At 40.0% G+C, this 12,383-nt stretch overlaps 1 protein-coding gene across 1 annotated transcript; it reads right to left on the bottom strand.

The window, feature by feature from the left end:
* Positions 1–2,071: 2,071 nt before the first annotated feature.
* Positions 2,072–12,153, bottom strand: prpf38a (pre-mRNA processing factor 38A). Its single transcript, XM_075484500.1, has 10 exons — positions 11,959–12,153; positions 9,991–10,150; positions 8,786–8,907; positions 8,347–8,432; positions 6,897–7,007; positions 5,888–5,994; positions 5,779–5,805; positions 5,342–5,433; positions 3,870–3,918; positions 2,072–2,364 (listed from the first exon to the last, which is right to left on the bottom strand). The coding sequence occupies exons 1-10, from the start codon at positions 12,086–12,088 to the stop codon at positions 2,319–2,321; spliced, it is 930 nt and encodes a 309-aa protein (XP_075340615.1). The 5' UTR covers positions 12,089–12,153; the 3' UTR covers positions 2,072–2,318.
* Between the last annotated feature and the right edge of the window lie 230 nt (positions 12,154–12,383).

Here is a 12,383-nt window from a genome sequence, read left to right as displayed (position 1 = left end):
AGGTCATGGCAAATCTGCAAGATTATGAGTCTGAGTGAGTTCTTAAAGACACAGTCTCCAAATCTGAAGAGAAAGCTTTTCTGTGTGTTAACAGCTGAGCTCAAGATAGAGGAGAGTGTCTGATATGTGTTAGTTTTAGAAAGAAGACTGTAATCTTTGCAGTGTGACACAAAACTCAGTCTCTGCTTTTATAAACAGAACAGATGCAACTAGTTAGAGCATAAAATGCTGCTTTTAAGCTGTAATAACACTACTGAACAAATATGTTCATGAAAAATATCTTTTTCTGGAGACTGTACAAGAGTTCTATGTATTCAAACATTTTATGTGAATAAAACATGCAAAACTTAACACGTCTGAATATTTGATGTTTCCTGGATGCATCTGTTAAATTCCAGCTGTTCACTGAATAAACTTTATTATCAGGACACCAAACCAGGTATTCATGAAGTGATGAAGAATTTTACTGAGTGAAGATCAATAACTAAAAGGACCGAACCAGAAGCTCCAACAGCATGAAACTGATAAACGGCAGCAGGAACTGAAGGAGGGGTCAATAAAACCAGGGGTGCTCGTAATAAACAAGAAAAAGGTGAGTTTAGTGGTGAATTACAGACAGCACAATGACATCACTCTGTCAGTCCAACCAAACCTTAAACATGTTCGTCTGACCCAAACTGGACGAAACCAACACGGCTGGATAATGCAGCTGGGATTCAATCTTTGAGTCTTTCATACACTTTTCTTATTCCATTTCAAGTCACTCACCCGTCTTTATGTGCTCTTAACTAGAGCCGGGCAACGATTAAAATGTTTAATCTAATTAATCACATGATTTCCCTGATTAATCGCGATTAATCGCATTTGTACGCAGAATCCAAAAATAAATCCAAAAGTAGTGTATAGCTTTTAGCATTTAGCTTTATTTTAAATGTGCTGCCATATGAATGAAAGTGCCATAACATTTGTTGTGCAAACACACTTTTAACATCAGCATCTTTCTGTAGTTTTTATGTAGAAGCCTCGCTCCACTGTCTGTTTCCTTGAATGACTTGCTGCTATCAGTTGTGTGTTTTGCCTTTAAGTGATATTTTAGACTGGAACTACTACGCTGAGAAGACAATTCAACTTGGCAGTGTTTACAGATGACTTTGGTTCTGTCGACTCCGCCGTCTGGAAGAACTTTAACATGAAAATGGCCGAGTAAAAGTTCCGTACCCTTCTCCATGTTTGGTGGATCCGCCGATTACTTTCTTTTCCTGTTCCACAGCAGACAGCAGCAGACTTTTACAAAATAAAAGCCTGTGAGCAACAGACTTTTACAAAATAAAAGCCTGTGAGCAGCAGACTTTTACAAAATAAAAGCCTGTGAGCAACAGACTTTTACAAAATAAAAGCCTGTGAGCAACAGACTTTTACAGAATAAAAGCCTGTGAGCAACAGACTTTTACAGAATAAAAGCCTGTGAGCAACAGACTTTTACAAAATAAAAGCCTGTGAGCAACAGACTTTTACAAAATAAAAGCCTGTGAGCAACAGACTTTTACAATAATAAAACCTGCGTTAATGCGCGATAATAAATATTTATCGGCGTTAAATAATCAACAAGTTAACATGATAATAACGAGTTAACTCGCCCAGCCCTACTCTTAACATCACTCAGTGGGGTCACATGGCCCTGAAAGGATCGGATTATTGGCTAAATTACAATCAGATTGAGTTATTAAGTGCATGTAGACACCTTAATCTGACTAAGAATTGGATCGGATTCAGACCCCGAGATAACTGGGTTGAAAGTCACTCTAAACCTGCTTGTAGACGCTGAAGCACGTGGTGAATCAGACTTTGCGTTCTGCGCAGTTTTAGTTTTACCCTACTGATGATGTATTGTTGCCATAGTAATCCTGCTCCAACCGTAACCCTACAACTCACCTTTATCACCATATCATTGTGCAGATTTGTGCATAGATTTGATTAGTTTGTCTTTAACTTTCCCTAAATCAAAGTTACCTTCATCCACAGCTGTGACATTTAAATTCAGAATACCACAAGATTAAACATCCTGAAAAACTAACATGAATCAGGGTCTTTATTTAAATGTCAAACATCAGGTCAGAGTGTGTAAAGTACAGAACACGTAGATCCAAAGTTCCTCAGTGATCTGAGAAGTTTAACCCCAGAAACACTGCTGTGACACCGCAGTGGCCCGAGCATCCAAAACTGAAAATCTTGCCATAAAAAAAGTCCTTAAAACAAGATTTAAAGGACCAGAAAAAAAACAAAGAAAGAGGGAAACTGGTTCAAACAAAAAATGGAGATCACTCGTTTCCTCTTCGACTCTTCTTGTGACTCTTTTTGGAACTCCTGTGAGGTGAAATGAAACATTAATTATCATTAAAAACTTAACGTTAACCACAAACAGAACTTCATCTGCTGAATCTAAAGTCGGGATGCACCGATCCCATGTTTCTATCCGTTTTTTCCCTCGTCCTGTCCAGCATTACGGCAGCAGGACTGTAATCTGAACACCGTTTAGAATATAAACCCAGCAGAGCTCTGAGATCCAAGGACTCAGGTCAGCTGGTCCAGTCCAGAGTCCAGACTAAACATGGAGAAGCAGCATTTAGCTGTTATGCTGCAAACAAGTGGAACAAACTGCCAGTGGAGATTAAACTTTCACCAAATGGAGACATTTTTAAATCCAGGTTAAAAACATTTCTGTTCTCATGTGTCTATGCATGAAATCTGCACGCTATCTTTGAACTTATCTGGACTGTTGCTTGTTTTTTAATTCATTTAAATTATTTAATTTGTTTCTCTTTATATTCTTTTATGTATTTTTAATGCTTCTTCCACTCCCTGCTGCAATGCTTTTATTTTATGTAAAGCACTTTGAACTGTTTGTACATGAAATGTGCTACAAATAAATTTGATTGTATTGTATTTATAAATTAAAACACATTTGCTTTGCCAAGGGAAGCTGAAGCCTGAGCAGGTCACGGACTGAGTGTCAGTATGTGTGTGACTTCAGCCTCAACACAGCAAAACCTGGAAATGTTCTCTTACTGGATTGGCATTCATCCAAGAGAAAAACCTGTTTTAAGCTGGAACTACCTCTGATTTATTTTTTTATTCATTTATTTATTTTTAAACCAAGCTGGAGAAGCTATTGTTTTGTTCAGATGTTTTTGTAATTTATGTAAATGTGCTTTATTCCTACAACCCTTTACAGGCAATCCTTACAGCAGGTAATAAATAAAGAGAAGAAGAAGTAAAAATGGATGTTTAATTCTGATTAAACTACATAAACAGCTGATTGCTATTTATTCTGAAAGTCCACCAACCAAGCTAGTGAAGCTCTTGTTTTCTCCCTAATTTCAGCTCCTTTATTATTTAATATTTATTTTGGAGTTTGAATCTCTAACTGCACTGACTGAACCAGTTACACTTGCTATATTTCTATGGTTTAAGATTGTTTTACTGGTGCACAATAATTAAATAAATAAATAAGTAATTCAGTATATTTATATCTGTTTATTTGTTTTTAAAAAAAAAATAGGAAAGAAATGTTTAAGTCCAGTCTGATGTTGCCTCGCACAGCAGAATGATCCCAGTCTTTGTAACGTTTGTTACCAGAACTCTGCGCTGTTTTTCTGGATCGAATCGGCCGATACGAAACCGCAGATATCGGTGCATCCCTAATCTAAAGTAATTAAAAGGTACAATTATGCTGGTTAAAATTAAAGTGATCTTTGACTGTGCAGCAGAGAAATGAAGTCTCACAGACAGGATTTGATCAGCATCTGTCCCAGCTGTGGGAACACATTGGTGAGCCGGATGCTCATGCAGAAGCATTTAGTAACACCCACCTCTCTGGAGACTTTGAGTGGCTGCGGTGTCTGTGGCTTCTGTGGTGACCTGGTTCAAGACAATCAAACAGTTACACTCATACACCAGCTGTTCCCTCTTCTGTCGTTATCAACAGCATTTCAACTCCGAGTGGGATCATAAACATCTCTGAATCTAATGACATGTAAACCTTTATAGATTCCACACATTTATGGTCAGAATCTGACTCTCTGCTGTAAAAAAAAAGTTAAAAAAATATGACCATATTAGATTTTTTTTTACTGTGTTCTCTCTATATACATATATATAATATAATATATACAGCTTCCTGGTTAGCAGCAACGTCTCCGGACTGCTGGTAATTAATCCTGTTCTTGTATAAAACTTAATAAAAGCAGTTTATCCTTCTTAGCAGCAGCGGTTACTTGTTGTAGTTACATGATTTGGCCACAGAGAGGTGCTGTAACACCAGCTGAAACAGACCAGGATGCACCGCTGAAGCACTAAACAGAGGCTGTGTTCCAAACCGCATACTTCTCCTACTACTCCTACTAACTTTAACTTTTTTTAAGTTCCCGGATGCATACTAGATTCTCTGAAATGTTGGGTATGCATCATGAGGTTACTACTCATACTCAAACTACCCAAGATGCAACGTAACGTGACGTCGCCGATCGTCATTTCCTGTCAAAACGGCAGTTTCAAGCTAGCTACAACGAGGGTAGGTTCACTTCCTGTTTTCAAAACAAAAGCACTAATTGTATGGTAATGGCTTTCCCTATGATAAAAGGCAACGGGTATTTTCTTTTGTGAAAATAACAGGAAGTGCGTTGCTCACTGCGGCTAGCTTTAGTAGCGCCGAATTCGTGGGAACAAAACTGTAAACAGCCGGTATTTTGTCAGGTTTTCAACACGTTGGGGATCTAAACGACTACTTTCTCACCTGAAAATGTTTCAAATGTTGCTAAAGTTTACAGAGTTTAGAGCTTAAGGGAAATCAGCTTCAGGCCGGCTGATTTCGGCTCGGGCAGGAGCGAGATGCATTGTGGGTAAACGCTCTGCATACTGTCTGATCGATGAGGATGCAGTATGGAAGTATGCAGTATGCAGTATGCAGTATGTAGTATGCAGTATGTAGTATGCAGTATGTAGTATGTAGTATGCAGTATGTAGTATGTAGTATGTAGTATGCAGTATGTAGTATGCAGTATGCAGTATGTAGTATGCAGTATGTAGTATGTAGTATGCAGTATGTAGTATGCAGTATGGAGTATGTAGTATGTAGTATGCAGTATGCAGTATGTAGTATGTAGTATGTAGTATGCAGTATGTAGTATGCAGTATGCAGTATGTAGTATGCAGTATGCAGTATGTAGTATGCAGTATGCAGTATGTAGTATGCAGTATGCAGTATGTAGTATGCGGTTTCGGCCCCTGAAAAAGCAAAGTTCTGGAGTAGTTGTGGCACCAGTCAGGCCTGCGCTCCACCTACCGGGGGATTTGGAGCGGTGGCGTCTGTCTCTGGACCGGCTGCGGTGGCGGCGGGGGCTCTTGCTGCGATGGCGCTCTCTGCGGGGCGACGGGCTGTTAGCGTACAACAGAACACAATCAGAACTCTGAAAAAGCGCCTCCTGGATTCATCCCGGTGCTCGCCTTCTTCAGGGGGTCAAACACCCCGATTAGAGCCCGAGCTCCTTTTTCCTTGTTTTGGCGTCTTTTCTTGTGATTATTTTCCTTGTTGTGACGCATCTCCTGCTGCGTTGATGCATCCGTTCGGACTCGGTTTGACTCCCCGGAGAAGGCGAGCAACAAAACATTTCAATGATTCTCAAAAAGAGACTCACTGAGAGTCTGTTCTACACCCAAAACACATTCACAGTGTCAAAAATGGTCTTAATGTGATGGAATTCAGAGAAAAAGCCGCCGTACCTTCGTCTCTTTGGAGATCTGCTGCGCCTGTCGGGAAAATAATCAGTTAGATTCGGTTTTTTCTCGTCTTCTTCACGTTTAAAGTTTAAAGTAGAAGCACAACACAAACCGTCTGGGCGAGCGGCTGCGTCTGTAGCGCGGCGACGGGGAGCGGCGGGGTCGGTCGTTGTCACGGTAACTGCGTCTGTGAGGTTCAGGCGTCTGAAGCCGCTCCGGCTGCAAGAGAAGGAAATCACAAAGTTAAGCAGACGACGTTTAAAATGTTTCATCAGGGGTGTCCGATGGCTTCAAAGGTTTTAATCCAAGCAATTTAAATCTGGAGTGAATTTTAGGGATGCAACGGATCAAAACAAAAAATGTTGTACGCTGAGGACAATAAATCACAAACGAGCCACAGGACTGTTTGCTTATTGAAGAGGGAACTGTTGCAGACTTTTACCCAGAGCGTGGAAAGTAGCTCTGTCCCTGGAACTAGCAGGAATGGTAACGGCTGTGTGAGGACTGAACATGCGCACAATTTTTTTTTTTCATAAATCAATCCGCGGATCATGTGTGTGCCGAACCGAAATAATTGATCCGAACGGATGACGGATCAATGATGATCCGTTGCACCACTAGTGAATTTAAATCGAAGCTTCTTCTCCTCTCTGAGGGATTTCTGCTGCTTTACCTTGGTTTCAACCCTTTTAACTCGTCTTTTTATCAGTTTTTACGCTGCTTTTTATCTCTCACTCGTTGCTTTTATTCACTATAAAGTCTGGAAGTTTATCAGGCAGCAGCACCGGCTGTCGGCAGGCGGCAGCAGGCAGTGATACGAAGGGAGAGAAAATAGGGCCAAGAGATTGTGAGGTCTGACTTTTTCCTGGAGAACGATTTTGTGATGCAAATGTATTACTCTGTTGAACGCCTATTGTTCTGAGAAGCAAAACGCTTTATATTTTAAACCCCAGCCAACTAGCCGGACTACCTTCATCAACAACATCTGGATACATGCATCACAGATGGTAAATAAAATCATTTGGGTCTGAGAAGTGCTGTAAATGTGCATTATGTCCTCTGACCAGCAGGGGGCAACACACTCTGACTGGAGAAAGAAGTCAGTCTTTAATGGTCTTTACCTTTTCTTCTTCCTCATCTTCTTCCTCGCTGCTTTCCACCTCATCCAGGTCCTCCTCCAGAGCGCTGATCCGTGGGTCCAACATCTCCGCCTCCTCCAGAACCTGCCTCTTCTGTACGAAGTATGAAGATGTTTTTAATGGTCTAACCCTGACTTTAAAGGAGAATTCCGGCATTTTTACAAACATATCCCATCTGTTGGAGACCAAGGAAAGTTGGCCAAAGGGAAAAACGCGAGAAATTTTCATGCCCGCTGCGCAAAGTTGTCCGATTGCGCTGATTTCCATGAAAGCGGGCTCTATCGGGCAAGCTTTTAACCTTTCCTGAGGCGCTTAACGTGTATCAAAATACTTTTTATCGAATTGGCCGTGGTGTCAGTAGCAATACAATTCAACCCAGGGGCTAACCATACCGTTAGCTAGCACAGACATTATACATTTTGAGATTTCAAAAACAGCGCACCTACCTCTCTCAGCTTCCGTGTTCCACAGGCGTGCGCACAAATTAATCGCCGAAGTCATACACTATAGTATAGTGTATATATATATATATATATATATATAGTATAGTATAGTATATATATAGTATTCCAAAATGGTCTTTTTGTCCACCAAAAACGACCCTTGGGAACCGAACTGCACATTGCCATCTTTGTTATTGTTTCCTATCGAACAGCTGACTCGTTTCAACACCCATTTTCGCCGTGATGTCATGACGTGTCACATGACTGCTGGAAGGAGCGCACCTTATTATTATTATTATTATTATTATTATTATTATTATTCAGCTGCGGGAGATACGAACCCTCGGGATTTTATTGGAAGCAATTTCGAGATGGATAGTTGGTCAGATTCTGATGTTGGAATGGAAGAGTTTGACGAGTTTGATGGTCGGGGTTATCTTTTTGAACCAGAATACACTGATGAAGAGTTGTTGGCACAAGATGCAGCGAGGAGCTGCTGCCGGGTCACGCATTGGGGAGACATGGTGGTGCAGATGTGGACATTGTATTGCACGACAATTTTGGAATACTATAGTGTATGACTTCGGCGATTAATTTGTGCGCACGCCTGTGGAACACGGAAGCTGAGAGAGGTAGGTGCGCTGTTTTTGAAATCTCAAAATGTATAATGTCTGTGCTAGCTAACGGTATGGTTAGCCCCTGGGCTGAATTGTATTACTACAGACACTACGGCCAATTCGATAAAAAGTATTTTGATACACGTTAAGAGCCTCAGGAAAGGTTAAACGCTTGCCCAATAGAGCCCGCTTTCATGGAAATCAGCGCAATCGGACAACTTTGTGCAGCGGGCATGAAAATTTCTCGCGTTTTTCCCTTTGGCCAACTTTCCTGGGTCTCCAAGAGATGGGATATGTTTGTAAAAATGCTGGAATTCTCCTTTAATGGTCTGACCCTGCCCAGCAGGCTTCAGGAACAGGGCGCTAACGCACCTGAAGGCGAGGAAGGATGATGTCGCAGATCCGCTCTGCGTGAAGAAGATCGTCGATGAACTCGTCAACGTGCATCAGCTCAAACTCTGCACACACACACATCATCATCGTCAGGGTTTCAGTGAAGTTTAAACATTTATTACCACCTGGAACCTGATCCTGGGCCAAGTTCTGAGCAGCATCACATATATTCACGTTTGTGAAGCTTCTCATTGGCATAAACAAAGCAAATTACAGATGGAGTCGTCAGGTTCTTTCTACTCAGAGCCCTGAACTCCTTATCACACAAAACTGGGACATTGGAAACAAAAAAAACGTGAATAAAACCTTAAAATAAGCATCAAAAATCAAACACATTGTTCCATAATGACACTGAAAGCTGTTGCCACGATGCCTTTCGCTTCCAGGAGGGGAAACATCTCATTCTTCTCCAACTCACCTCCGTTTCTGTTCTGACTCTTGATCTTTCTGTAGTCGTTGTACAGCGGCTCCAGGTATTTGTAGCAGTCCACCGCAGTGCCCGTTAACCTCATGTACATCGCTCCCAGCAGACGCACGTATCTAACAAAATAAAAGGAACCCTTTCTTTAGCTCAACAGAAATACATCAGAAGAGATTTCTGTTAGTCCACCTTCACATCTCATGAATACGACCCAAATAAATGACATTATTTAACTGTGCCGCTGTGCTTAAAGCAACAAACATCAAACTGTGTCTCAAACATCTCAATAAAACCTCAGAAAATTGTGTCAAATGTTGAAAAAACAGGGTTTAATATGTCACCTTTAAGGGAGGATGAGCACGGGTTTGTTTACTAAAGTGTTATCATGAACTCTGGCTATAATAAGCTTAAATATCACCAAACAAATGATGATATTGATGAAGATATTTACAGGTATGATCCACAAACATTCTCACACACAAACGTGCGCTACATACAGATGTTTCCAACTCTGTTATGCACACTTGTAGTCAATTTACAGGAAAGAATGATGCCATGAGAGAAAAGCTCATCAGTATCAAACCACGGCACGGTTCTCCGGAGGCTTCTAGAAGGATGAGACAACTATTTATAAAAAAAAGAAAAGAAAATGAAGGATAAAGGGTAAAAGAATAGTGAATCAGCTATATTTCTATCAGGAAAATAAACTCTCAACTGCTTAATTTCCTTAAATAATTACAGGAAGCGGGTTTTTGAAAAGTTTGCGATAGCCTGTGATAATTTGATAATCCATGCAGATGATAAATAGCCGCAGTTACATTAACTATACACAGACACCCACAACTAATATTTACACGTGGCACTGTTAGATAAACAGTTGCCTAAATGCACGATCCCACAGCTCATAGAGACTCTTGGTATCCATTAACGTGAGGTAATTAGTTGTAATTTGCATCATTAAGGACAAAACAATAGCATGGAACTCAAATGTTTGACACCTTTACCGTATAAATGTATTTATATGTGGTTTTGGGACCATCTAATGTGAGGTTTACAGATCAATCGTGGGTGAGGAGACTCTGGAATAATTGTTTCTCAATAAGAAACTGACTTGTGCATAATTAAATATATGTAATTGTGTGTTTGTATGTTATCTGTTCTGTTTAATGTCTTGTATATCTCCTTCTCAGAGGGGAACTCACTTGAAGTCCTCGTTCTTTATGAACTCCACGATGATGTCTTTCTCCGGCTGGATCTGCAGCATCTTCAGCGTGAGGCAGAGGAAGGGCGTCGGCTTGATGTTCCCACCAAACACGCCTCCGACGTACTTCAGTTCCATGGCTTTGTCGACCACCAGCTCGGCTGTGGACGACACGACAACACGAAGGTACAAAGTAAACTGGTGACACAGAGTTCAGGAGACACTGAAGCCTTTTAAAAACCTTTTTGTGATCTTTCACCTTCTCATTCATCTGACGATTCAGTAAAATCTGAGCCTCCACATCACTGATCACGACTTTTACTTGTTCCAGGGACACACTTAAAGGGATAATCCGGAGTAAAGTGCACTTTAGATCAATTTACGGGATGATTGGGAGTACATACGTTGAGTTGACATCAAAATCATGTCATTCGGATGTGTTTTGAGAATTTCGATTTGACCGTTTTTAGCCAAAAGCCTCTTCACTAGGTCACAAGGCTTGGGAGGTATTAGAAAAAAAAGACACTTATTTCCTTATTGTGAATATCTGTCGAATATCCAATATCAAACCAACTTCACCACGGTCTGTAGCTGCAGCAGCAACATTTCCGGAAAGGTACTGGCTTGATTAAATTCATTCTGGACTCTCTATCCGACCACATGAAGACCTCGGGACACTTCGGTTTGGCTTTAGGGACCCTCTACTCACTACCACCTAAGTGTTGTGTTGTTTGGAGCTGTAGAAGAGGTATAAAAGTAGCGTTTTGTAGCGGTGACATGATTTGCCCCCTTCACTTCCAGGCTAACGACTTTTGGCTAAAAACGGTCAAATCGAAATTCTCAAAACACATCCGAATGACATGATTTTGATGTCAACTCAACGTATGTACTCCCAACATCCCGTAAATTGATCTAAAGTGCATTTTACTCCGGATTATCCCTTTAAGTCCAGAGGAGACAGAACATTTTTATCCCCTGAACTTAGGAACGACTCCCTGATCAGAGAACATTTTCTTATTTCATTTATTGATTAACTTTCCTACAATTTTACTTTCTGATTTTATTTGATCTGTAGCTACATAAAGCACTTCATGACATTTGTTTAGAAAAGTGCTAAATAATAAAGTTTATATTTTGATCATCCTGTAGTGAGAGATTTTCTCAGTTAGTGCTATTCAGCCATCTTAAACATTAATGTTACAAAGACTAAAGAAACGTGTATTTGTATTGGATTTAGGGAGGAATTCCTGTTGTGTCACTGCATGTTTAAAGGTCAGGTCTGTGATTAAAAAAATAACCAGGTCAGGTGAGTTTGTGTTGTTCTTTTAACTTATCTTGACTGGTTTTGCTTTTTAAATTCATTTAAATGATTTTATTTCTCTTTATATTCTTTTATATATTTTAATGTTTATTTCACTGCCTGCTGCAATGCTTTTATTTTATGTAAAGCACTTTGAATTCTTCGTACATGAAATGTGCTATATAAATAATTTGATTTGATTTAATAGGGTGAAGATATTCCAGTATGCAGTAAGTCTTATAAATGATGTTATTAAGCTGAATCTGAGCTGCTGTGTGTTGGTGTTTACTGTAATATGTTGAGCATCCCTGCTAGCTGCAAACTAATCTGGGATAATAAAGACACCATGAACTCCAGCGATATACCGTCCAAATAATGTTTTCATCACACATTTATCATCACATTCTCACAAACAAATGCATGTTTTATACAAATAACTAAAGTTGTTTTGTTTTTTTATCCATTTTTAAATTAGCCAGACAGAAGCTAACGTTAACGGTTATAATCTCTAATAAGTCGTCATCAGAGGAAGATTTTATGACACACTAATAATTAAATCATTTAATTTAAACTCGTTTGATATTATTAACTGAACGGTATTTTTTTATCTATTTAAAAAATGAGCCAACAGGAAGCTAATGTTAGCTCGGAGGCTAACACGCTACTGACCGGTGAGACCGAAGCACTCCTCCTTCCAGTATTTGGACTCGTAGATTCGGGTCCGGGTGATTTTCTCCACCAGATACTGTGGGTTGGTCCCGTGTATACTGTTGGCATCTTTAACGGTTCGGTTTGCCATCGAAATTAAAATGGGCTAATGTGCTGGGCTGCAAACTGCAAACAGACGTTTGACCCAGGAGGCAGTACCGGAAACGACTGTAAACACTTCCGGTTCATTTTTTTCTTTAGAATAGAGGCGTAATTTCACAGGCGGCCTGCAGAGGTCGCTGTTGGACAGTGTAGAGAAAAGACAGTTTTATTCAAATCCATTTGCTCTGGATTGAAAAAATAAACAAACTCAAATCTATTTTCAAATATTTATTTCATATTACATTTATTACAGCATCCCTTTTCACATCATTAGAACATAAATA

Source organism: Odontesthes bonariensis, chromosome 15 (genome assembly GCF_027942865.1).
Source record: "Odontesthes bonariensis isolate fOdoBon6 chromosome 15, fOdoBon6.hap1, whole genome shotgun sequence".
In the NCBI taxonomy this organism is placed as follows: Eukaryota; Metazoa; Chordata; class Actinopteri; order Atheriniformes; family Atherinopsidae; genus Odontesthes; species Odontesthes bonariensis.
The sequence above is the reverse complement of the archived record's forward strand: the minus strand, read 5'-3'. Positions and strand labels throughout refer to the sequence as shown.